A 25,129-nucleotide genomic window follows, 5' to 3' on the forward strand; every position below is an offset into this window, starting at 1 on the left:
CGTTAAATCTCCATTTTTTTTTTTCTCGTTTTTTTTATTTTTTGTCATTAATCGTTACACGGATTCCAACACATACCAATACTAAAACACACAGTAGGGGCTTTTATTTTCATCTAGTTTTTGACAAACAAACAAAGTGGCCTAAAGGCCCAACCCCCGTGACATATCATACACAAAACATAGTACAGTTCCAGCAGCTAAGAAACACATTCAACATATGGATTTTATGGAATTAAAGTTTTGTGTCCTTGACGAGGGGGCTCATCAGGGTAGAAATGGTGAGTTGAGCCGGAAGCCGACGATCCTTGACCATTAGAAGCTTCATCGCTCTCATTCTTTTCTTCGCTGTTGCTGTTAACCTGGTCAGCAGTCACCCCATTACCATTCATGCCTGATTTTGCAGGAACAAGGCTTGGTTTAACATCGGTTTCGCCTCTGGCCCCCTTCACCTCCTCGAGCATAAGCCGTCTGGCGTCCGCTTGAAGGCATAACAACATTGAACTGATGACGAAAACAGTAATGATCGCCGTCTTCATTTTCACTGTTGAGAAAATGTCTGTAAAATCAATGGCAAGACAATTAGAGAAGAGTTCTCAGAAACGGTTTAAAAACACTTTTTAAATAAAGCTAAGTGTCTCAATTACTCTCAACATACCTGATGATGGTCCTTCCTCAAAGCTGATTGATGAAGCTGGCGGATTGGAGGGAGAGAATTTATAGAAGAGTAGTTTCTTCACTTCATCATGATCAGCAGGAAGATGAGAGACAACGTGGGCACTAAGAATATGAACATGTAGTGGAGAAGCCATAACTTGAAGGCCTCAATGGAAGTAATTATGAAGTGATAGGTTACAAATCGATAAAACATGGGAATATGATGGAAAGTTTTTTGTTTTTATACTAGGAAATTTCTTATAGGTTATCTTTGTATCTCGGAAAATTTGAGAGAAAATATAAGAAAAAAAAATTAGAAAGAAAAAGTAGAAAAAAAACGAATGCTGCATCAAACTTGTTTCAATTAATTTAACTTTTTAATATAAAAATTAAATAATTTAAAAATACTTAAGTTTTTAACTAATTTTAAGAGAAAATCGTTTTATTATTATTATTATGATTTTCTTCTGTTAGTGTCTTCAAAAATCAAACATAATCATAATGAACTTTGATGATGATCCCATTTTAGGGTTCAAAAAGCAAGAGCTATTAGCAGCAAACAGCATCGGCATATCGGATAGATAACATGCTGATTGGTAGATGATAGGATCTCAATGAGAATATATAATCTTGATGAAGTATTGGGGCATCTGTCAAGTGCAGCTTGCAATGAATTCATTTTGAAAGTTTTTGGGTTGAAGATGATGATTTGCACAATAAGGTGAGCCCTGGTTCATAGTGGTAAGTGACTGGACTTTCCCCCACTTCTTGAATAAAAATTTTGATTTTTGTAAAACTTCATGTGACAAATGGCTCACCAATTTATTGGAAAAAAGAGTGTCCTCAAAGGTTGTTATTGTAAAATAAAATACCGAATAAATTCCACTTATCTCTATTGAGGTTTGAGCTAATATGGATGAAATTTTATTAAATACTTCTTTTATTTTAAATCAAAATGATGTGGGTGAAAATAACGAGAAATGAATATGAAGTATTTGATGAAATTTTAAATTAATAATTTCTTAATGTGTTTGGCCCAAACCTCAAAAAAAAAATGCATGAAATTAACCCTAAAATGTTAGGGATTTTTAAAACCATTTTCATATTTTTGTTGTTTTCAAAAATAAAATTCTATTTACAAATTCAAATATAAAAATTGTTTTTTTTTTGTGCATAATGTAAAAAAAAAAAATTGTCTATTCTTCATATTTTTAATTATTTCTTAAAATGATTTTTAAAAAAATATCTAAAAGCTACTTACGGTCCAATTTAAATATAAGTAATATTTAATTATATGTAATTTTATATTAAATAATTTTATTATATAAATATTTTTAATTTTATAAAATATCATATATACCATAGAGAGAGACCGAGGTGGATTTTGAACCCAAACCCTACATCAAATATATCACAATGGGTTTAGTCAGACCAGCCCAATCAATCCAAATGAACCAGGCCCATTAAAAGCCCCTCATCAATGCCAACAAAATTTGAAAGAAAAAAAAATTGTTGCAAAGTGTATAAATCACCTATTTTCATTTCCCTCCCATACAAAATTTCCAAAATGACCCCACTCCAGTGCACAATTCACCATACGTTAAGCCCAAGATCAAGGGTATTTTGGGCCTTCCAGGCCCAATATAATCAAAACCTCCCCGCCACAAATAACAGAAAATCAGTTCACCTCCAAACCACAGCCATGGCACTGAGACTCTCATCTTCTCAGCGCCACCACACCACCCCTTTCATCTTCCCTCCACCGTCGATCTCAACCCCACTTTCTCTCATCCGAAGGCTCTCCTCTTGCCACGTGTCCCTCCGCCACCGGAGGACGGCGGCGCCCAAGGCCTGTGTGAAGCTTGAGGAGCAGAATGTTCCAGAAACTGGGAAGACCCAGTGGGGGAAAGTGTCTGCTGTGTTGTTTGACATGGATGGCGTGCTCTGTAACAGTGAAGAACCTTCTAGAAGGGCTGGAGTCGACGTGTTCCATGAAATGGGTGTGCAAGTAACGACTGAGGATTTCGTGCCCTTCATGGGGACTGGTAAGAAATTTGAGTCTCTTTGCTATTTGGGGGCTAATTTGATTGATCATAGTTAGAAAATCCGAGAATGCTTTGAAAATTATGGCCATCATTTTACTTGGGTGTTTCATGAAAGGGGCTTATTTGCTTTCCAATAGATTACATTTGTGTTGTATGGCATTCAACAATTGGAAATGATAACAGTAATAGAAGGGATTGGCTTGTGTAGAAATCAATTGTAATTATTGATTTGTTTGGTTGACTAGAATCCATCAATTTGATATTATTTTTACAAATAGTGGGCTCTAAAGTCTAATCCTTTTTCTCAAGATGACACACTACAAGAACTACGGAATTGTGTAGGAAAAGTTGAAAGTGTATGTAAGTCTTAAAAAATTTTGGTGTGAGTTTGGGAACATACTGAATAAACCACAAAGGCAAACGTTTTGATCTCTTGTGCCAATCATAGTTGTGAATCCCACTGGCATGAGTTCGGTTATCAAAATTTTGCATTTTTGAGGAACAACCCAATAGAAATTGTGATTTGACAATCTCATTGGAGAGGGTCAGTTTCAAGATAGCTAATTCTATTTTCTGTTTTCATGGAAGTGGTTAAATAGATGAACGATGAGCTGCACACTAAAGGCTTTTGACATGAAATATTTTGGTCCTTTTTTTCACACAAATGTTCAGGTGAAGCTAATTTTTTAGGAGGTGTTGCTTCTGTTAAGGGAGTTAAGGGGTTCGATCCTGAGGCAGCAAAGAAAAGGTTCTTTGAGATATATCTAGAGAAGGTGGTTGTAGATATATGATGCAATGAGAAATTTTGTTCACATGGTGCTACTATTTGATTGTTCCTAACTGCCAAGTTTCTTGTTCTTTTAGTATGCAAAACCAAATTCTGGAATAGGATTCCCAGGTGCCCTTGAACTCATTAATCAGGTACATAAGCCAATGACTCTTGTGAAATAGTGTTAATTTCCTGCTGCTGCATTGGGTGATAATATAACATGGTACTGCTATTCAACAGTGTAAAAGCAATGGCCTAAAAGTTGCAGTTGCATCTAGTGCTGACCGCATCAAGGTTGATGCAAATTTAGCTGCTGCAGGTCTACCATTGTCAATGTAAGCTAACTTAATCATGTGCTATGCTTCTCAGGTTAAAGAACCTCTTCCAAGCACTCTTGTTGCTAATTTATCCTTTTTGGTTGTCTACCCAATGATGGGCACTGAAACATCTATTTGCTCAATAAAATTGTGTATTTTAAGATGGTCATTGGCCTTCTTAACTACATAAGATGTTTCTTGATCTTATTATTTTGCAGTCTATTTTTATCAGGTTCGATGCTATTGTGTCAGCAGATGCATTTGAGAATTTGAAACCTGCACCAGATATTTTTTTAGCGGCATCAAAGATCTTGGATGTGCCCCCTGGTGAGGTATGTATACCTGTTCCCAATATCTTAATATCCCTTTGTGTTCATAAGCAAATTTAGAATTTTACTAATCTTAATAAACGATCTTCATGCCTATCATTCCTAGTGTATTGTAATTGAAGATGCACTAGCTGGAGTACAAGCTGCCAAGGCTGCACAAATGAGGTAATATGCTGATATTATATGCACTTCTTTGTTTTTATTTGGTGCTTATAAGATATTTATTTATTAAATGTAAATGTGTCAAACCAAGTATAGAAAATGGCATTGTGATTTTCTTGACATATGCATCCATTTTGGAGTTCTTTCCTTTCCTTGGTATTTCTTTATCCACCCTAACCATTTGGGTGACTGGTATTTCTATTTTTGTTCTCTCCTTGATACTTGTATGAGTTAAACCAGATAAGGAAAACATTTGCATGTATGTCTTGACATTCAAGTCTGAGTTAAGGTTCCTTTTTTTCCTTGTTTCCATATCACAAACTAGTCATTTGGGTGCCTCTTATGCCTTCTGTTGTTTGTTTTTTTTCTCCTTGCTGCTGATTGATAAGGTTTCTGTTCTTCTTTGCTGCTTGCAGATGCATAGCTGTGACAACTACGTTACCGGAAGAGACTCTAAAAGCAGCTGGTCCTTCACTTATCAGAAAGGAGATAGGAAATGTTTCAGTGCATGATATTCTCACTGGTGGCTCTGATTGCCCTAGTATGTAGTCCTAAGAATATACTACAAGTGTACCTTTTGTACCATTGATAATGTAGAATGGTGAAGTTACAATCTATTCCATTTCTTAAACAACTACAAGTAAGAACCATTTTTTTTTTGTGTAATGGGTGCTCTAAATAATGGAAGTTTCTCTCTTATTTGCTGCTAAAGTAATTTCTTTCATGTCAATTAATTGATTCTTTACTTCTTAGTTTATAATTTAATTAGATTACAGGCCAAAAGGTTCCATTTAGTGGTAATGGTTTTATTCTTATAGAAATTCTTTATTAACTGATGTTTAAGATTATTTGTCTTCTGGTACCATGAGATCTGATGGAGATAAACCATTGCAGATGAGAAGATACAGGGATCTCAGTATATTAATTCTTTTGAACAAACTTCACCTGAAGTGCTTAAAGAAGGAGCAGAAAGTGGATCAATCCAGGAAACAAACTCTGATGGTGGTGGGGTCCTCTCAATTGCGGGGTAAGACAGTTATCAAAAAAGCTCCTGTATATTTTGATTAACCACATTGTCCATATTTCCTATTACTTAAATTTCATTTCAATATTTTAATTTGATATTTTTTCATTCAGTAACTCAAGTCTGAAATTTAACAGCCAATGCCATATTGCTTATGTTGCTTTTCTTGGTGGTTTCTAGTTTTATGGGGATTCAGAGGTTGAGTAATTCTGAAGCTGATGTTTATAAATCAATTTATTGAAAGAACCATAAGGGGGAACAAATCTGGAATCAGAATACAGGAAAAACTAAACCAAAAAATCTTTAAAATTGAAAATGAAAATAGAAATTTAAATTATAAAATTAACAAAATAAAAATAAAAAAATAAAAAAAATGAGAAGAGGAAGAAGGAAAATGAAATATGGACCACAATTAAACTATGTGGAACATCTCATCTAAAAGATCTAACAAGGTCCATGACTGTAGAATAAATTAATATTGTGGATTTGAGATTCCTATTCCTATCTAGTCAGTGTTCAAGTCCTACTAAACTGATTCTCTCTTCCTTTTGGATCAATCTGGTTAATTTTTATTCAAGTATCACGATTGATCTTCTAATATATTGGAGCATTGAAATTGGGATGCCAAGTTGTTTTACTAAAGCAACTCCATTATCATGATCAAAATCGCTTGATAATTTGACAAATATTTAAGTGGATCTTGTTAAATGGCATTGTTTTGAACTGTAACCGAATCAAGGTACTTCTAAATTCCTTATTATTTATCAGAGGAATAATACATATATATATACAATTGAGAGACCTGATTAGGAAGGTATTATCCCTAAGGAAACAACCACATTATGGTATGTACAGATATATACAGCTAACACTCCCCCTCAAGCTAGAGCATAGATGTTGATCATGCCCAGCTTGTTACAAAAGTACTCAACTCGAGTTCCATTTAGAGCTTTTGTAAAAATATCCCCAAGTTGCTCTCCAGTCTTCACATAGCCAGTAGAGATTAGATTTTCCTCAATCTTTTCACGAATGAAGTGACAATCGACTTCAATGTGTTTGGTTCTTTCATGATAGACTGGGTTCGCAGCAATATGAAGAGCGGTTTGATTGTCACACCAAAGCTTTGCTGGCATTGTGCACTTCATTCCCACTTCACATAAGAGTTGATGTATCCATATGATTTCACAAGTAGCCTGTGCCATGGCCCTATATTCAGATTCTGCACTCGAACGGGATACAACACTCTGCTTCTTACTTTTCCAAGCCACTAGATTCCCGCCGAAGAACACACAATAACCTGTAGTGGATCTTCTATCAAACTTAGAACCTGCCCAATCCGCATCAAAAAAACACTCAATGCGAGTGTGTCCCTGACTACTATATAGTATGCCTAGACCAGGAGCCTTCTTTAGATAGCACAAAATCTGCTCTAAAGCCGCCCAATGCTTTATTGTAGGCGCAGATGTGAACTGACTAACAACACTTACTGCATATGCAATATCTGGTCGCGTCACAGTGAGATAATTTAGCTTCCCAACCACTCTCCGATACCTTTCAGGGTTGTAGAAGGGATCTCCATCATCTGGCATAAGTTGTACATTAGGCACCATCGGGGTAGTACATGGCTTTGCTTCTATCTTACCGGTCTCTTTAAGCAGATCAAGCACATACTTCCTCTGTGATAAGAATATCCCTTTCTTGCTCCTTGATACTTCTATTCCCAGGAAATACTTCAGTTCACCCAAGTCCTTTGTATGAAACTTGGAATGCATGAATGTCTTAAGATCAGAGATTCCTGCATGATCATTTCCTGTAATAACTATATCATCGACATAGACCACAAGAAGTATGATACCAGAAGCTGTTTTCTTGTAGAAAACGGAGTGATCTTTCTCGCTCTTGTTCATGCCAAATGCTTGAATCTCCTTACTGAATTTTCCAAACCAAGCACGGGGACTCTGCTTCAATCCATAGAGAGCTTTTTTCAGACAACAAACCTTCCCATACTCCCCTTGAGCAACAAACCCAGGAGGTTGCTCCAGATAGACCTCTTCCTCTAGATCACCATGAAGAAAAGCATTCTTGATGTCTAACTGATGTATCATCCACTGTTGGGAAGCAGCAATAGAAATAAATAGTCGAACTGAATTGAGTTTGGCAACTGGAGAGAAAGTATCAGAATAGTCTACTCCATATGTCTGAGCATATCCTCTAGCTACAAGTCTGGCTTTCAGTCGTGCCACAGAGCCATCAGGATTAACTTTTACCGCAAAGACCCACTTGCAGCCAACAACTTTCTTTCCTTGAGGCAAATCAACAAGTTTCCATGTATGATTATCCTCCAATGCACAGATTTCTTCAAGCATTGCATTCTTCCACCCAGGATGATTCAGGGCCTCGTAACAGTTTTAGGTACTGAAATAGAATCTATAGAGGCTACAAGGACACTTGAGGAAGATGACAGGTGATCATAAGACACAAAGTTAGCAATGGAATAGATAGATTTGCAGTGTCGTTTACCTTTTCGAAGGCTAATAGGAAGGTCGAGATCACTGGAAGGATCAAATGACGAAGGAGCTGGTGCAGGACATGTATCTGTTGTCACTGGGCGCCGAGAGTACACCTGGACAATGGGTGGTTTGTCTGGAGCAGGAGGAATATTAACAACAGGACCCAAATGAGCAAGAGACGCATCAGAATCAACCACACTTGATTGTCCAACAATTGGTCTTGAATGAACCACTTGATACACGAGCCATTCTTCATCCTCCTCACTTGCAGAACTTGTGGGTGAAGAGAAGAAGGATGTGTCTTCGGAAAACACAACATCCGTTGATATTAGATACTTATTGAGATCAAGCGAGAAACATCTATAGCCCTTTTGCAGTCTTGAGTACCCCAAGAAAACACACCGTAACGCCTTAGGATCAAGTTTAGTAACAAAAGGCCTTGTATCTCTAACATAGCATGTACATCCAAAAATTCTTGGTTCAAGGGGAAAAGGTGATTTCTGTGGATGTATTACTTTGTACGGAATATCACCTTTAAGCACTACAGTGGGCATACAGTTGATCAGAAAGCAAGCTGTGGAAACGGCATCAGCCCAAAACTGTTTCGGAACCTTCATCTGGAACATGAGTGCACGAGCTGTCTCAAGTAAATGCCTGTTTTTTCTTTCAGCAACCCCATTTTGAGAAGGAGTATCAACACAAGATGTTTGATGAAGAATCCCATGGTGACTCATGTAATTCTGAAATGAGTTAGACACATATTCTTTTCCATTATCGCTTCTTAATATTTTCACAGACACATCATATTGGGTTTTAATCTCAGCAGAGAAAGCACAAAAATGGGAAAACACTTCTAAACGATTCTTCATAAAATAAATCCAAGTCATTCGAGAAAAATCATCCACAAAGGTAACAAAATATCGAAACCCAGTTTGAGAAGTAACAGGGCACGGACCCTAAACATCAGAATGTACTAACTCAAACAAAGACTCAGCCCGTTTATTAATCCTTGGGCCTAAAGAACTACGATGATGCTTCGCAAAATGACACGACTCACAATCTAATGAAGGTAAAGTATCAAACTGAGGACATAATTTCTTCAACACCAATAGAGAAGGATGTCCTCACTGACAATGAGCTTCAACAGGAGAGGCAGTACTGACACACGCAATTGGTTGAGGTACCCACTCGTCAAGAATATAGAGCCCATCAGATACATGTCCTTTACCAAATGTCCGTTTCGTCATAAGATCCTGAAACACACAATGATCAGGGAAAAATGAGACACTACAATTCAGATTTTTGGTAAGTTTACTGACAGAGATTAGGTTAAAGGTCAAATTTGGTAAGTTTAACACAGACGATAACGTAATAGAAGATGTTGGTTTCACAGTCCCAGACCCTTTAATCTCATAGGTAGAACCATCAGCAACAGTAACAGGAGGAGCAGAATGTGTTCTGAAGGTAGAGAAAGTTTTATGATTACCTGTCATATGATCTGTGGCACCTGAATCAATTATCCATTTGTTTGAGGAGGAGACAAGACATGTTTTACCTGACTCTGCCAGAGCACTAACAGGAGTAGATGCTTTCAGTGCGTCTTGATACTGTGAATATTTGGCAAACTCTTCTGCTGTCATAGTGACGATCTTGTCTGAGGAGTCTGAAAATGTAGCAGTATCAGATGTAGCAACATTGGCAGTTTGAATTCTCCGATTTCGATTTTTCAATTTCCTGCAGTTTCTCTTGGTATGGCCAACCTCATGGCAGTAAAAACACACAATAGTACTTGAATCATTGCCACGATTTTCGAATGCCCTGTTTCCGCCCCTGTTATTCACCCTTCTTGTATTTTCTGCATTTCCTCCTTTTGCAACAAGAACATTGGTGTGTTGAGAAGATGAGACATTCTCAGTTCGTAGAACTCTATTGAAAACTTCCTGAAGGGAACCAATGTCAGAACCAGAAAGAATCTGAGATTTTGCAGTCTCAAACTCAGATGGGAGATCGGATAAGAAGCTCATAACAGCCATCTGTTCCCGTTGAGCCTGTTGTACTCTAACATCCGGACTGAAAGGCATAAGTGCATTCAATTCCTCATATACCTTCTTGAAGTCCATAAAATATGCAGTGAGGGATTTAGCTCCCTTTTCAGGACAATGGAAGGCATTCCATACATCATACATCCGAGAGACATTTCCTTTTCCAGAGTACAGAAAATCAAGATAATCCATTAGCTCTTTAACAAATTCACAATGGCTCAGCAGACCAACAATATCACTATTAATAGAGTTTTTCATCTGCAGAAATAACCGTGCATCATCTTGCAACCAAAGTTTTCTAGTGATATCAGTAGGAGGTTCCTCAGTCAAGTGATCATCTTTAGCAACACTTCTCAGATAAATTTTGATAGTCTTGCTCCATTCAATATAATTAGACCCATTTAATTTGTGTTCAGTTATTTTTGACACAATGGGCACTATATCAGCAACAGAATTCTTATTCTCTTCCATGATAATAAAATTCAATCTCCAAAGTAATCAGCCCAGACCAGAAATTACAATTCACCACACAGCAAGAAGAAAGAGACAAGTACCTCTCTTACATGAAGGCGTCAAAAGCGTCAAAACTTGCGTCAAAAGCAACTATAAAACCCCTTGACAAAATGGATTGCTGTCGTGGCTGCCAAGGTGGGCGGAAGGAGAATCACAACCGTCGGTTTCCGGCGACTGTGATGTACAGGGAACAGCAGGCCAGATTCGGAGCAAAGTGCGAATCTAGGGTTGTGGCGAAGCAGGAGGAACGCCGGTGATCAGCGTCGAAGAGAAGGCGTGAGAGGGTGTCGGGATCTAAGACCGGGGTTCGAATCCTGGAAGAAGAAATTAAGAGAGCAGTGAGGATTGATTTGCGCTAAACTCGTGATGGCTGGGTCTCATCACCAACGTCTGATGTATCGGACGACAATACGCGCATATGAGAAGAAGGCGTCTCAGGAAGGTGGATCGAGGGGCAGGGTGGATCGAGGGGCAAGGTTCGCCGGACTAGCAATGGTGACAAATCTGACAAATCTCCGTCGACGCGTCCCAATGGCAGAATCTCAACACCATCCACAAATCTCTCTCTTTCTTTCTCGAGGATTGCAGCGATGACTCGCGGTAACCAGAGAGATCGGGATCGGGAAAGGGTTCAGTCACGGAACCCCAAGGGCAGAATCTCAAAGAACAAGAGCGAGATCACCTTGGCCAGAGAACGGGATTGCGACGCCCACGCAACTGATCGGAGGTCAACAGAAGCTGCTACGCTCCTCCACGCGCCGGCGCGTGAGTTGATGCGTCCTGCTTCTCAGTCCGAACGCGTGAGCTTCACGCGTTCAGCTTCAGGTCGCCGGACTTCGGGTACCGGCCGATCTTGACACCTCCCAGAATTTGAGCCAATGGCTCTGATACCATGTAACCGAATCAAGGTACTTCTAAATTCCTTATTATTTATCAGAGGAATAATACATATATATATACAATTGAGAGACCTGATTAGGAAGGTATTATCCCTAAGGAAACAACCACATTATGGTATGTACAGATATATACAGCTAACATGAACCAACCATAGGTTTTTGGGAATTGGTCACCTTATAAGCAAAAATACAAAAAAAAATTCCTGGTGATTTTTGTTTACAAAGACTAGACCATCTGGTTTTCAAATGGAAATACTGAAGAACAGTTTATAATGTAACTATACTAAACCAGTACTGTGTGTAGAACAACTAAAATAAGAGCCATCTTCCCTTTCCTTTTCATACTTTTCAGATAGATTCCATTAGATAACCATCTCTGGAAAGAAAATCATGCACTTGTTACATACGGGTAATATTTTATATGAACTACTTTGACATCTAAAGCAGCATGATAAGAAGAAATTAGTAGTTAATTTAGTTGAGGAGCATTAGCTTGAGGTTGCAGAAATAATTTATGGACAGGTTGCAGGGTTCACGGCGAGATATGGTGAGATATGGAAGTTTGGGCATTGCTCTCTCTTGTCTTGCATTTGCTGTCTCAAACTGGAAGGTATTACTACACATAATTGAATGGAAGATTTGTGTACTCTAAATTCATGTTGACCTCAGACTTGTAATATTGAGTTAGTATAAATATGTGAAGTGATATGTTTGATGTTAATTTTCTTTATTTCTTGTATGTATGTGGAACTGCTATGCCTTTGCAGGCAATGCAATATGCATCTCCTAAAGCTATTTGGAATTTATTGTTTGGAGTCAATCGTCCTACTTTTGGAAAGAATGAAGGTAATGATATTTTCCATCAAATTGTTTCATATGGTCACTTTCTATCTTCTTTTCCTTTGTGCTTTTTTGTTTTCACTACTTTATTTCTTCTTCTATCTTTTTTACTTTCATGTTCCCAGCAATATGTCTTTGCATAAATCAGGGACAGTTTATTTTGAAAATCATGGTTCTGTTGACAGTATGCATCTGTTTTCCTTAAGTTTTAATGATCTCATAAGCATAACTGAAACAAGAATAAAATCTCATCTGCTTTGTAATGGTTATAGGTGAATCTCAAACTGGAAGAATCCAACAATTTGTGAACTATATATCTGATTTGGAAAGCAGGTAATTCAGATGTTCTCCTCTTTACATCTTTTTTTTTTTTTTTTCAGAAAACTGCATAAACACACATGATCAGAAGTTTAGAAATTAAATTATCATTGTCTTTCTCCTCTTCTTTTTCCCTTTTATGGCAGATTTTACATTATAATTTTCTATGTTAATTTTTTGCCAAATCTGTTCTGAAAGTGTCATCTTTCACCGTGTAAGGGGAAATGCTACTACTGTGCCTGAGTTTCCATCTCAACTTGATTGGCTGAATTCGGCTCCCCTTCAATTACGCAGGGTAAATCCATTATATTGTTGGTAGTTGCCCTGCCACTTCTATGAACAAGTTGCATTATTTATTTTTTGAACTGCCTCATTTTTCCATTTTTAGAACTTGTTTGTATTAAGTATACATGCCCACACATGCTTTGGTTTCTGCTTCTCATCTATTCCAAATGTTCCTTAAACTTTTGGTTACCCCCTACCAGTCACCAATTTTTTTTTTGTGATAAATCCATGATTCACCATCTGAAATCCAACTCAATGCAACATTTCTTTTCTTGCTTTCATTTGAGGCTAACAATTTTTATTATATGAAGGCAACCTCCCTGAATTTAAGGATTTTCAGTCAAAATTGTGAAGTTACAAATTACTTTTAGGCTTATTTAGTTTCTCCAATGGTGGAAATTTTCAATAACTTCTAGAGAAGCATACCATATAACTCTTATTCAACTTTTTCTATGTTTGAACAGGATCTGAAAGGCAAGGTGGTTGTACTGGATTTTTGGACCTATTGTTGTATAAATTGTATGCATGTCTTGCCGGATCTAGAATTTTTGGAGACAAAGTATAAAGATAAGCCGGTAAAATCCTCTTCTTTGATTTCATTCATCTCAATCTGCTAGCTATCTCAAATTTCATATGTGATAGGCTTCCGTCTTTGTCATATTCATCATATACGTTTTTTCTTTTCCCCTATGATGAACATGATAATCTTTTATGTCACTTTTGGAACAGCATTGCTTTGTTGTTGAAATATAATCATTTGAACATGAGAATGTTCTAAATTAGCTTACCTATTTGACAAAAATGATAATTACTCGACTAATGTGCTGGATTTTACAGATGCAAATGCTCTCCCACCAAGGTTGTGAAACACATGACTCATGATTGGCAATAATTATATGGAGGCTGAACTAGCAAATTTTGTTTTATTATTATCTCCTTTAGACTATGATCAACATAAAAAAATAAAAAAAATAAAATAAGATAAAAAATTGTTTCTTCATAATATTTACTGACCGCTCATATTTACTTCATAATTTAAAATAACCACTTGTCCAGGGCTTCTCATGGATACCTTTTTTCATTCATTCTCTGTCAATTCATAGCCTAATATTGGTTATTGAGGTTGTCCATGTGGTAAATCTAAGAATTATAAAGAAAACCTAGATGTGTGGTGAAGAACTACCGAAAACATGTGGCAAGATTACAGAGAATTTAGGTGAAAATCAAAGAGCATCCACCAGTTCTGGTGGAAGAATGATGATGCTAGCTTTATGCATGTGTGAGTGTGTGTGTGTGTTTTGTTGCATGTATTGTTCAATATTCCTCCAAATCAGGAAAGATAAATATCTGGTTCAGTAGTTGATTGGCCATAATTTTTAAACTACAGTTCCATATGTAGCTGTTGAATATGTGCTTATGTGTATGCAGTTCACTGTTGTGGGAGTGCATTCTGCAAAGTTTGATAATGAGAAAGACTTAGAGGCCATCCGCAATGCAGTTTTACGCTATGGCATCAATCATCCAGTATGTCAGATGTCTGAAACTTGGTTTAAGAATAAATTTGGTCTTCATAAGCCATGTTGGGTATTGTGGAACTAAATTTTCCATTTGGTTCCCTTTGGTCAATTATTGGCCATATTTCACATATATTTGGCATAAGAAGAACCCATGCTTTTGAACTGATATTCTCATGAAAATCTCCTATGGACTATGGAATAGGCCTTGCACAGAATTGTGTGTTGGGCTTACCAGGTTTGTATATGTTCTTAATATCACACATTTTAAACTAGATGTTGACAAGCTATCAGCACTTGGGTACATTTCCACAGTCAGCTTGATATATATTGCTGGGTTATTCCCTGAGAGCTTAAAAATTTATATATTGTTTAGTCTACTTTAGACATTCACTAATACCTGTGCCATTTAATTTTTCCAATGCCTTTGCATAAATGTAGGTTGTCAATGATGGAGATATGTATTTATGGAGAGAGCTAGGTGTGAATTCATGGCCTACATTTGCTGTTGTTGGGCCTAATGGTAAGCTCCTTGCACAGTTATCAGGTGAAGGTCGCCGAAAGGTACTGATGTCTGCTTCTGACTTTCAGTGGTTATATTCAAAGCCAGCTTCATGTTTATAAAGTATGTGATGATTTGATATTGTATGTAATGAAAAGATACTGAGGACCCTTCTCATATGCAGTCATTCAGGTCTTTTAAATTCATCTTCTTGGGTAGGAATAGACTCTAATCTTAGGATAAATAACATCAACCTGTTTGGTTCATTCTAAACTGATTTATGAATTTCCATCAATATATCAAGTAGTTCAAAAGATTGTTAAATTTGCTTTTGAAATATAAAAAAGAAGCCAAATTTTATTACATGTGTCATCCCAGGTGTATTATAATATTGATATGGTTAAGATTACTTATGCTGCCTTTTCAAGGACTTAAAATGATGAAAAAGCTAAGCAGTACTAGAAAGAAAAAGGAAAAGGTTAAAAATGATCAGAAAGCTAAAGCACCTGAGGGATGAGATTGGATGAATTTCTGAAGATGGGAATATTTCACCCCTAGGATGCACTTTAAGGAAATTGGTGCAGCCAAAGCCCAATGAACAACCGTCAGAGACTTGTGTATGGTTGTGGAGTTATTCCAAAACCCATCTTGGTGAGGAAGTGCTTATTTTTTTATTGGAAATGGACTTTTTATTAACAGCAAATAACTTTGTCCTGCTGAAGCAATTTTGGCAACCATAGTTTAAGGTGCAGTTGTCATGTAAGATTACTTATACAAATGGCATATATTTAGAATGATATTTTTCACCTTTTAGACCGTGTTACCTCAATGATCAACAATAAGAAAAAAGTTGAAAGAAACATTTTTTTTCCTCAGGACCTTGATGATATAGTGGCAGCAGCTCTTATTTTTTATGGCGAAAAGAAAATGTTAGACAACTCTCCACTTCCCTTGAGTTTGGAGAAAGAGAATGATCCCCGTTTATTGACATCTCCTTTGAAGTTTCCTGGAAAGCTGGCAATTGATGTTATCAACAACAGGCTGTTCATTTCAGACAGTAACCATAACCGCATAGTAGGCTCTCTCTCTCTTCCACACTTATATACAATTTAGATATTCTTTTAGTACTGCTAAGACTAAAGTACCTACTGCTAACCAGAAACTACATCTTGGTTTCCATTTTTTATTATGACAACAAATTTATATTGCAAAGAGATAGTGGATTCTTCTTTCTTATTTTAGATCGTTCTAGGTTCATGCATTTCCAATGCACAACTTAAGAGCCAATAAATAGCAAGAGTAAAGGAAGTGACACACGTTGACATGAGAAAATCATCTCAGATGACAAATGATTTGGATTCTAAGAAAATAGAATGGTTGTAATACTAGATTAAGATGGAAAAGTCCTAGATTAGGGTTCTTCACTGAGGGTGAATCTCAATTGTGGACTACACCTATTGGGGTGGGGATGGGGGGTGGGGGGGTGGTGTTGAATAGGTGTTTTTATAAAAATTCAAAAATGGTTCCTCAACACATATTATCTTTCATTAGGATTTCTCACAACTTATATTCTTCTCTTCCAACAACTTTTTAACAAAGAATAAAAACCACATGCAAGTATGAATGCAACAATACTCTCCCAACAATTTAAAATGCAATTCACATGCAAATGAATCAACACTCCTCAACCTAAATTCATAAGAACAATTAACTCCTCAATACATTTCTAAGTACTACTTGATATCATAATCAAATTGAATAGAAAATTATTCAAGATTTTCAAAGCATAATTGAACTTGTTTCAGCTCATTTTTCACCCATCCAACATATATTCCCAAATATGAAATTGAAATCAATAAATGGAAATGAACAAAGATAAGAATAAGAGAGAGACGATAACACCATATTTCAACATAAAAAATCTCCTAAGAGGTCAAAAACCACGGCCCTACCAATGATCAAAAGCTTCCACCATGAAGAATAACCGAGTACAAAGTTTTACCTAGCTCAAGTCTATTTATCATTCCTGGACTACTTGACTAGCACCTTCACGTCAACTTTACATCTTCTTCTTTCAAAGCACACTTGAAGTCCACAGCAAGCTCAATCTCAACCTCTCCTTGAGTCCACACAAGAAGAAAATGGGTTTTCACTCAAATCCAAATCAACAGAACATGAAAGACGAATGGAAGAAATGAATCAACCTTTTTTTTCCAGAAAATCCAATTGAAAAACCAATTTAAAAATCAAAGTAAGGAGGATTTTCTCGAAAACCAAACACTCCCAATTTTGATTGAAGAGAGAGAGCTCAAAGGGAGTGAAAGACAGTCTGCTGGTGTTTCCTAGCCTAAACTAGAAACATTTGGGTTAAATATGAAAAGGAATCCTTGATCCAACGGCTAAAAAAACAATCCAGCAAAAGATGGATCGATCTTACTTAAATCTGGATCAATGTGGAATAGGGCACAAAAACACTTGGTAAAAAAAATTGTTGTCTTGGCCCCCTTAACTCTTTTTTAAAATAAAAAAAAATAGTTCAAGGAAAAACAACAATTTGAAAACTTTGTTGATTCACATTTATCTACACCCTCAACTACATACCTTGGCCTCTAAGCATTTTCAACATCTTGATCTTCATTAGGCATGGAGTCCAAGGAAGGATTTGGAAAACCCAAGTTAGGAGACACTTAGGAATTTTTGTCCAAAATCGCCAACCTAGCAAAACACTCACATTCACCTAGTGGCCACGCTTTCTTTTCTTAAAAAAATTTCACTATTAAAGTTAGGGAATGCAAAAAGAGTGAAAATAAAATGATAGAAAAGTGTCACTTGGATAAATAAAGTCAAAATCATCTATTTGTACATGTGCATTGTCCATTCCACCAATAATGAAGGAGACGGTAAATGGAATAACTTGAGACAGATGAAGTTGGTAAAGATGAAATCTTGAAGTTGGTAGAGATGACTTATGCCTCAACTTTACCCATAAAAAATGGGAGAGAGGGAGGCATGGGCTGGGTGTAGAATGAAGTGGGGAAGAAGAAAACTGATATATGAAAAATGGGGAAAAATAAATCTGATATAAGAGCAACCTTAGACTTAAAGTTGAAGTACATAATAATGCATTGTGTTTTAATAACACCTGTGTGCCCTCATGCATTGCCTATGCCATCAGCCCTCTTTAAAGTAACAGAGAAAGGAAGATGAGTGATAAGAAGAAAGAAGAAGACGATGTAATAAATTAGTTTTCATGCATGTTTTTTCGGTTTCCTTTTTTCTGATGTTGGTGTGTGGATGCAATTGGTTTTAAAGTGAGAACACTGAATTGAGATTAATCATGCTGCTTCTGATTCTCAGGTGGTTACAGACCTAAATGGGAATTATATTCTCCAAATCGGGAGCACAGGAGAAGAGGGTCTACGTGATGGTAGCTTTGATGATGCCACCTTCAATCGCCCTCAGGTAAGGATTATAGTGGACCTGTTGCTTATCAAATAGTTGTTCAGTCATAACTCTTTCATTTGGAGATGCATTTCATGGATATCTAAATTTTGCATCCCATGTTTCCTGATTAATTGTTGGTTATATGCATAGTAAATTAATGGTTACATATTCTTTAGGGTCTGGCTTACAATGCAAAGAAAAATCTCCTCTATGTTGCAGATACTGAAAACCATGCTTTGAGGTATGTGAATACTTGGAAACTATCCTTCTTGTTTTGCGGCCTTCATAAGCACAGCTTTTTAGCTCTAAAACAGTTGGAAGTGCATTCCTTATGGTTTCTATTGGCTTGTTTGATCTATGTTTAGTATCATACTCCATTAGTTATGTTCAGATGCTTTTGTTTTAAATTTTTAATTGAACTATGGATTAATTTAATGTGAAACAGATGTTCATATCTGTGTCTAATGGAAATGCTGCTTATACTTCAGAAGTGTCTAGATCTATTTTAATGCATAAAGCATTCTAATTCCTGTAAAAGAGTAAGATAACTGTTAATGAGCAGCACTTTGGGATAGCTTCTAGTTTCTGTTTCTATATATTTTTTCCAATATGTACATCTTTCTCACAACTATGAGAAAATTGAATCTGGCTTTAACCAGTTCACTTTTTCCTTGATACTTGACTGTCTTCCAACACATAGGGGTATAACATCATGTTAAATATCTTTTCATACATGATTCTGAAATATTTGATCTATTAATCTTCTACTGTTGTAGGGAGATTGACTTTGTTAATGAGACAGTAAAAACTCTTGCTGGAAATGGAACAAAAGGTTCTGACTACCAAGGGGGAGGAAAAGGGGCAACTCAGGCAAGATTGAAGAGCATAAACTTTATGGATTTTTGTTTAAGTTGCACTCATAATGATTCATGAAAATAATCTCCCCTTGTACATGCAATAATCATACTTCATGCATTTCAATTCTTGTTTCTTTCAGCTCCTCAACTCTCCATGGGATGTCTGCTTCGAGCCAATCAATGAGATAGTTTATATTGCAATGGCTGGCCAACATCAGATCTGGGAACATAATACATTAGATGGAGTCACAAGAGCATTTAGTGGTGATGGTTATGAAAGAAACTTGAATGGATACAGGTAATGCATGGAATTTTTCTAACCCTAAGGAGTCATCATAAGTTGGCTTTGTTTTGCTTTTGAATTTTCATTTTGCTCATTTCTCTGTTAGCTCATCAGATATAGTTCAAAGTTCCCTAGCTTGCCATAGCTATGATTCAAACCCATGAACTTCATAATGGATTTAGTTATTGAAATGTGCCCAAAAGTTATTATTCAATGTGATAGCAAGTCTGTGATGATTAGTGATTACGGTTTTATCCCTTCTTAACGCTCCCGAAAGAACAACAAATGGAAGAGTGAAATAAAAGCTATTTTGAATTCTAATTAGACTCCTTAGAGGTTTATTCAATATTCAGCAGTTATAATACTAAAGATTTCAATCCATAGTTCCATACACCTATTCTTGTATGTGTCAAATGAAGCATGTGAGTCTCTAACATATGTTTTGTATGAGACCAGTATTTGCAATAGAAAGATTCAGTTTGTCAATTGTTTTTCTAATCTATATTATGCTCCCCAAAATCTTACATTGGTAATTGATTTGTTTCATTGCTGATATAGCTCTACAAGCACATCATTTGCTCAACCTTCTGGAATTTCATTATCTCCTGGTAATATATCTTTTGCAACTTTCAACTATTATCATGAAAGTTTTACCAGGATATTCAACCATTGAATATGAAAGTTTCCTTGGATGCACATTTTTTCAGATCTAAAGGAAGTATATATTGCTGATAGTGAAAGTAGCTCCATACGGGCACTTGATCTGAAGACAGGAGGATCAAGATTGCTAGCTGGTGGGGATACAGTTTTCTCAGACAACTTGTTCCGGGTACTTTTCCTTTAATTTAAGAATCCAGTTCCATTTTATTAAGGCAGACAATGACAATCTGAAAACTGTACAGAATGAAGAATCTTGAAGTTCAATGTTTAGTTTACCACATTTTTTATTTCACACTTGGTTTCCTTTCAAATTATTCCATATTTGACTTGCAGTTTGGAGATCATGATGGAGTAGGGTCTGAAGTCCTCCTTCAACATCCATTGGGTGTCTCGTGTGGAAAGGATGGTCAAATTTATGTAGCAGATTCTTATAATCACAAGGTAGTTACTGATTATTGTGCTAAAGGCATTGTAGAGAAAATAACAACAATAATATGAAGCACGCACTTTTGAGGCCTTGAATACCCTTAGAGATACCACTTGACATTTTTATGGTGAATGTCATTTCTCCTATTATACTTCTAAGATTGCTCTCAGTAAACTGACATTGGGGTCACACTTCAGGGACTGAGGACTCAAGGCTTTGAAGTCTTAATAATCTTGAAAAGGGTTTTTAACTTCATTAGTAAGTGATTTAATAACTATGTGTCAAATTCTCAGTGTTACTGGGTCATCTTTTATAAATACTACTATAATTATTTTCAATCTACATCAACTTCCAAGGTGCAGGAAAACTCTTTCATAACTTCTTATAAAGAAGGCTATAGATAAATTGTTATGACATAATTATTATAAGAAACTGATTAAGTTTTAACTAATAAAGTTTATCTTCCAAATTTCAGATCAAGAAGCTAGACCCAGCTACTGGAAGAGTTAGTACATTAGCAGGAACAGGGAAAGCAGGTTTCAAGGATGGAAGAGCCCTAGCTGCTCAGGTTAGAAAATGTTTATTCCTTTCCTTCTCTTATTCTAAAATCCTTCAGATGGTAATGATTTGGTAGGATTTATCTTGTTTCACTCTGTCAGGATCTATGAAAAATTGGGTCTTTGTTTTCATTTATTTGATTATAATATCAGCACGTACTGTACTTATTTCTTGTATTGCCATGTACAAAAAGAGAAAATGAAGAGCAGGGTGTTGTTCTAGGGAAAAAGGTGTCATGGGTGTTTCTCAGAGATTTTTTTTTTTTTTTTGGCCCTTAACTGATTTTGAGGTACTTTTGAAGTCAGGGATTAAATTAAATTGAGTTCTTAGGATTATTGTCTAAGATAGTTTCTCATCTTCCTGAATTCCATTGCAATAGTCACAATAGGTGGAGAAAAGGAAATCATTAAAAAGAGTGATAAAATGTTTTACACTTGTGTCAAATTTCTATACGATCAATAATATTTCATGCACCTGAATACCAATCATCATAAAGAATAAGGTTAAAACTGTAACTGTAGAGTTATCATTGATATGCTGTTCATGTATATGCTATCTCCTTGTGTATCACTAGGTGAAAAAGTATGAAAGAGTGAATATATTTCCTTCATTCTCACTAAAGCTAGATGATGATATTCTTGCTTTTCATACTCAACTTCTGTTCCTGAAGCATTTACTATCTTGTTGCAGCTCTCAGAGCCATCAGGAATTGTTGAAGTAGAAAATGGTGATTCTTCTTACCGTTCCTGAAGCATTCTTCTTATCTTGTTGCAGCTCATTAGCTGTTATATTTCAGTTCATCTTTCAAATTACATCACAATGTTATTGATGCTTCTTATTCCTTTATTCAAAGTAAAAGAAGTTGCTTAATGTTTGATTTAGTTTAACAACTTGTGCTGGACTTCCTTGTTAATCAACTAGACCACATAAGACTGTTAGTAACCCTCTATTTCATTTCTTAGATGATATTGGATTTTGAGTACTTAATCCTCATTATTATAACTAAAGAGATTAACTTGCCAATATTTTCGTATGTCAGAAATAGACGCAGATTGTGCTTCATCCTTTGTTGAATTCATCACATGGCATGATAACTGTGTAGTTAAGACAATGAAAAGATCAGGTCTTGTGGATATTGTTGCAATGCAGTAATATGACTCTATAAAGTGCTATATTGATTCTTTTTTAGGATAAAGTGTTATTATTTTTCACATCTCTGATAGACATGAAAGTACAACAAACACATGTATATGAAAAGTATGGGGCCAAATTGTCAATTTATGACTTTTGAGATCTTGAGAGCATTCATGTGGCAAAATGTTTTCAGTCAAATTTGGACTTGAATGCACAATCATACTTTGGTTTACAGTGCATTGTGGAAAACAGTTCTCTCCATGTGACTTAGCAATTTAACATGTTTAGCCAAACTTTGAATTCCAACGGATTTGTCCTCTTCTATCTCTTTATGGTATCTGGATTTTTCTCCTCCATAATGCCTCTTAAAACTTGTAGTTGAATTTCATAGAAGATAGACACCTTTAAAGAATGAGAGAATGGCCATTCCAGAGGATTCCCACATACATGGCCAGTATCTGTGTTTTAGCAGATTGAAATTAACACCATGGAGAGTATTAAGTGAGAGTAAAGCTAAAATTTGATACCAGATTTAGAGTCCATTTGGCAGTAATTTTTAAAAAACACTTTTAATCTTTCCAACACTTGAAATTTTTTATCATTTAAGTGTTAAAAATGTTAGAAACGTTTTCTAGAATCACTTCCAAACACACTTTTATACTCGTTTGAAATAACTAATTTCCCAGTGTACTCTGGAGATTTGGGTGTGTGCATAAACCTACTTAAGCTAGAAGTTCTATTATTTATTTATTTTTAATTAAATAGGGATTTGCCTTCTTGATATGGGCTAGTGGTCCTGACAAATTCAGCTAATGGTGAACAAAACCTTTGCAGAAGCACCTGCTATCTTGGATGCCACATCACAAGAAAAGTTGTTATTTTATGACTTATATTGTGCTTTTTAATCACAAATGAGTTTCAATTCTTGTACCTGTATTTGTATTAGTAATGAGGTTTGATTGGAAGGGTCATCAATATATTGCAGGGGTCCTTTTTATTGCTGATACAAACAACAGTGTAATAAGATACTTAGACTTGAAAAAGAAAGAAGCTGATCTTGTTACTCTAGAGCTGAAAGGAGTTCAGCCTCCTATACCAAAATCCCGATCTTTGAAACGCCTTAGAAGACGATCATCAGCTGATACACAGACCATTACAGTTGATGGTACTTCATCCAATGAGGGAAATCTGTATATTAGAATATCAGTTCCAGAAGGGTACCATTTCTCAAAGGTAGAGCTCTTCCTCTCTCATGTGTGCACATTTATCTACTCAGAATGCTATAAACTCCAACTTCTTCATTATCGCTGTTTCATTCTTCTTTCTACTATTTCATTATAGCATTAACCTTTATGGTAATGGTCATTTACATATTCTAAAAGCTTGTGCTTTGTGATTCCAACTGCAGGAAGCCCAGAGTAAATTCAGTATAGAAACTGAGCCTGAAACTACAATGGTCATTGCTCCCTTGGATGGAATCCTAAGCCCAGGAGGATTTGCAACTCTTCATTTTAGGAGATCCTCTCCATCAGCTTTCATGGCAAGAGTAAATTGCAAGGTAAGGCTAGTTTAGAAAAGATTTTGGGTGGCATGGGAAGAATAAGCTTTTTCTGTTTTGTATGGTGTAGTGTTGGATGCTTTCTAACAAAACAAATAAATAAATAAACGAAAGGGAAAAAAGAAAGACTCCTCTAATTATAATATTTCACTCTGCAATATACCAAGATTTCTTGAACTGTTTAAAAATTCTAAACCATAAAATTGTTTCTCTGTGTAACCCTCTTCCTTGGGATGCTTATAGTAGGCAAGTAAGCTAAGCTGATGGCAAGTTACACATTCTATCTTGGTAGGACATGCATTCCTACTACAAAATTCATAAGTGAAGTAGTCAATGGTGCCAATAATGTCCCTCTGACTCCCAATAAACTCTCTGGTATCTTTTAAGGACTTTTGACTGATGCTTACCTGTCAAAGAATATCTTGATTTAGTTAAATAAACATAAACCCGATGAAAGAGTTCATCAGAGTCTAAGATGGAGTGTGTAGTTGAAACAGGGTTAATCCAAGAGCCAATTACTCTGCAATTGGCTTCAAGCTAAACCCACCAGCAAGTCTATTATTCTGCAAACAGTAAATAAACTGCTCTGACACTGCTATACCAACAAATTTTCCTTTGGTTTAATGATTGGAGGAAAAAATAACGAAGAAAATGAAAATATGAAAATAATTTTCAAGCTCAACTCACAATTTATCAGTTACTTATTATGGCTTATATCTAATTTGATGCATGCTTTTCAGGTGTACTATTGTAAGGAGGATGAGGTCTGTTTGTACCAATCTGTGGCTTTTGAGGTACCATTCCGAGATGCAATTCCAGGTTCCAGTCCTGCAGAAATTTCACTTGATTATGCTGTGAAGCCCAAAACACCCACAAAATCTTACTAGCAGTTGCCCGTTGACTAAACACCTTGTAAATATATTGTAAGACCCTCATATTTCTTGGCTCACTTCCATAACAAACAATTTTATATTCAATTGGATGGAGTGATTAATTACAGTATAAAATTTTAGATGTATCAAATCATTGCTCAAGACAGCTTCTTGCTGCTGTTTTGGTTATTTTACTCTGCTCTGAGGCACAATAAGTCTCCTTTGCTTGGATAATAAAATGTGGAGCAACATCTCAAATTATTTTTCTCTATGAAAGTAATCTCAATCTTGGTTTGTGAAGCTATATCACATTGATTATTGCTCTCATTTTATATTGATGAATGTTGAGATTTTATATATGAACCTGAGCCAAAAAGTAAACTGTCATAAATCAGGGAGACAGGAAGAAGTCAACCATCCCATGTTTGGTGTTTGGCATATTAACAAGCCTGCACATTGGTCGAGACCCACCATTTCGTGGGTCAAACAATTTAATCTCATGGTTCAAATTGTTGATCTGAGCAGGTGATGCTATCTGTTTGATTTTTTTCTGCTGATAATATGATCTGAACTTCTGTTAGCATCATAGAGTTGATGTCCAGAAGCCCCAACT

At 36.1% G+C, this 25,129-nt stretch overlaps 2 protein-coding genes and 1 pseudogene across 2 annotated transcripts; 2 read left to right on the plus strand and 1 right to left on the minus strand.

Annotated features, from left to right (window-relative positions):
* Positions 1–79: 79 nt before the first annotated feature.
* Positions 80–809, minus strand: LOC117930641. The gene is made up of 2 exons (XM_034851274.1): positions 656–809; positions 80–556 (listed from the first exon to the last, which is right to left on the minus strand). The coding sequence occupies exons 1-2, from the start codon at positions 807–809 to the stop codon at positions 225–227; spliced, it is 486 nt and encodes a 161-aa protein (XP_034707165.1). The 3' UTR covers positions 80–224.
* Positions 810–2,342: 1,533 nt separating this feature from the next.
* Positions 2,343–24,787, plus strand: LOC117930258 (protein SUPPRESSOR OF QUENCHING 1, chloroplastic). Its single transcript, XM_034850825.1, has 28 exons — positions 2,343–2,699; positions 3,372–3,472; positions 3,564–3,620; positions 3,709–3,803; positions 4,018–4,117; positions 4,221–4,279; positions 4,693–4,817; positions 5,171–5,303; positions 11,787–11,874; positions 12,032–12,110; positions 12,377–12,437; positions 12,642–12,717; positions 13,172–13,282; positions 14,136–14,231; positions 14,663–14,785; positions 15,600–15,797; positions 18,081–18,185; positions 18,344–18,408; positions 18,944–19,037; positions 19,165–19,322; positions 19,866–19,915; positions 20,015–20,136; positions 20,301–20,408; positions 20,870–20,962; positions 21,643–21,679; positions 23,072–23,319; positions 23,495–23,644; positions 24,385–24,787. Exons 1-28 carry the CDS (start codon positions 2,357–2,359, stop codon positions 24,529–24,531), a joined length of 3,222 nt encoding a protein of 1,073 aa, XP_034706716.1. The 5' UTR covers positions 2,343–2,356; the 3' UTR covers positions 24,532–24,787.
* Positions 10,699–10,801, plus strand: LOC117931473 (annotated as a pseudogene).
* Positions 24,788–25,129: the final 342 nt, after the last annotated feature.

Source organism: Vitis riparia, chromosome 14 (assembly GCF_004353265.1).
Source record: "Vitis riparia cultivar Riparia Gloire de Montpellier isolate 1030 chromosome 14, EGFV_Vit.rip_1.0, whole genome shotgun sequence".
NCBI classification, from domain to species: domain Eukaryota; kingdom Viridiplantae; phylum Streptophyta; class Magnoliopsida; order Vitales; family Vitaceae; genus Vitis; species Vitis riparia.

Bases quoted from the DNA above. Each gene is read 5' to 3' on its own strand.
- LOC117930258 (XM_034850825.1), top strand. From the start codon at position 2,357: ATGGCACTGAGACTCTCATCTTCTCAGCGCCACCACACCACCCCTTTC. The intron at 14,786-15,599 runs GTACTGATGTCT...TTTTTTCCTCAG, and splicing joins CAGGTGAAGGTCGCCGAAAG to GACCTTGATGATATAGTGGC. The intron at 19,038-19,164 runs GCAAGATTGAAG...TGTTTCTTTCAG, and splicing joins GAGGAAAAGGGGCAACTCAG to CTCCTCAACTCTCCATGGGA.
- LOC117930641 (XM_034851274.1), bottom strand. From the start codon at position 809: ATGGCTTCTCCACTACATGTTCATATTCTTAGTGCCCACGTTGTCTCT. The intron at 557-655 runs GTATGTTGAGAG...TTGATTTTACAG, and splicing joins TGAGGAAGGACCATCATCAG to ACATTTTCTCAACAGTGAAA.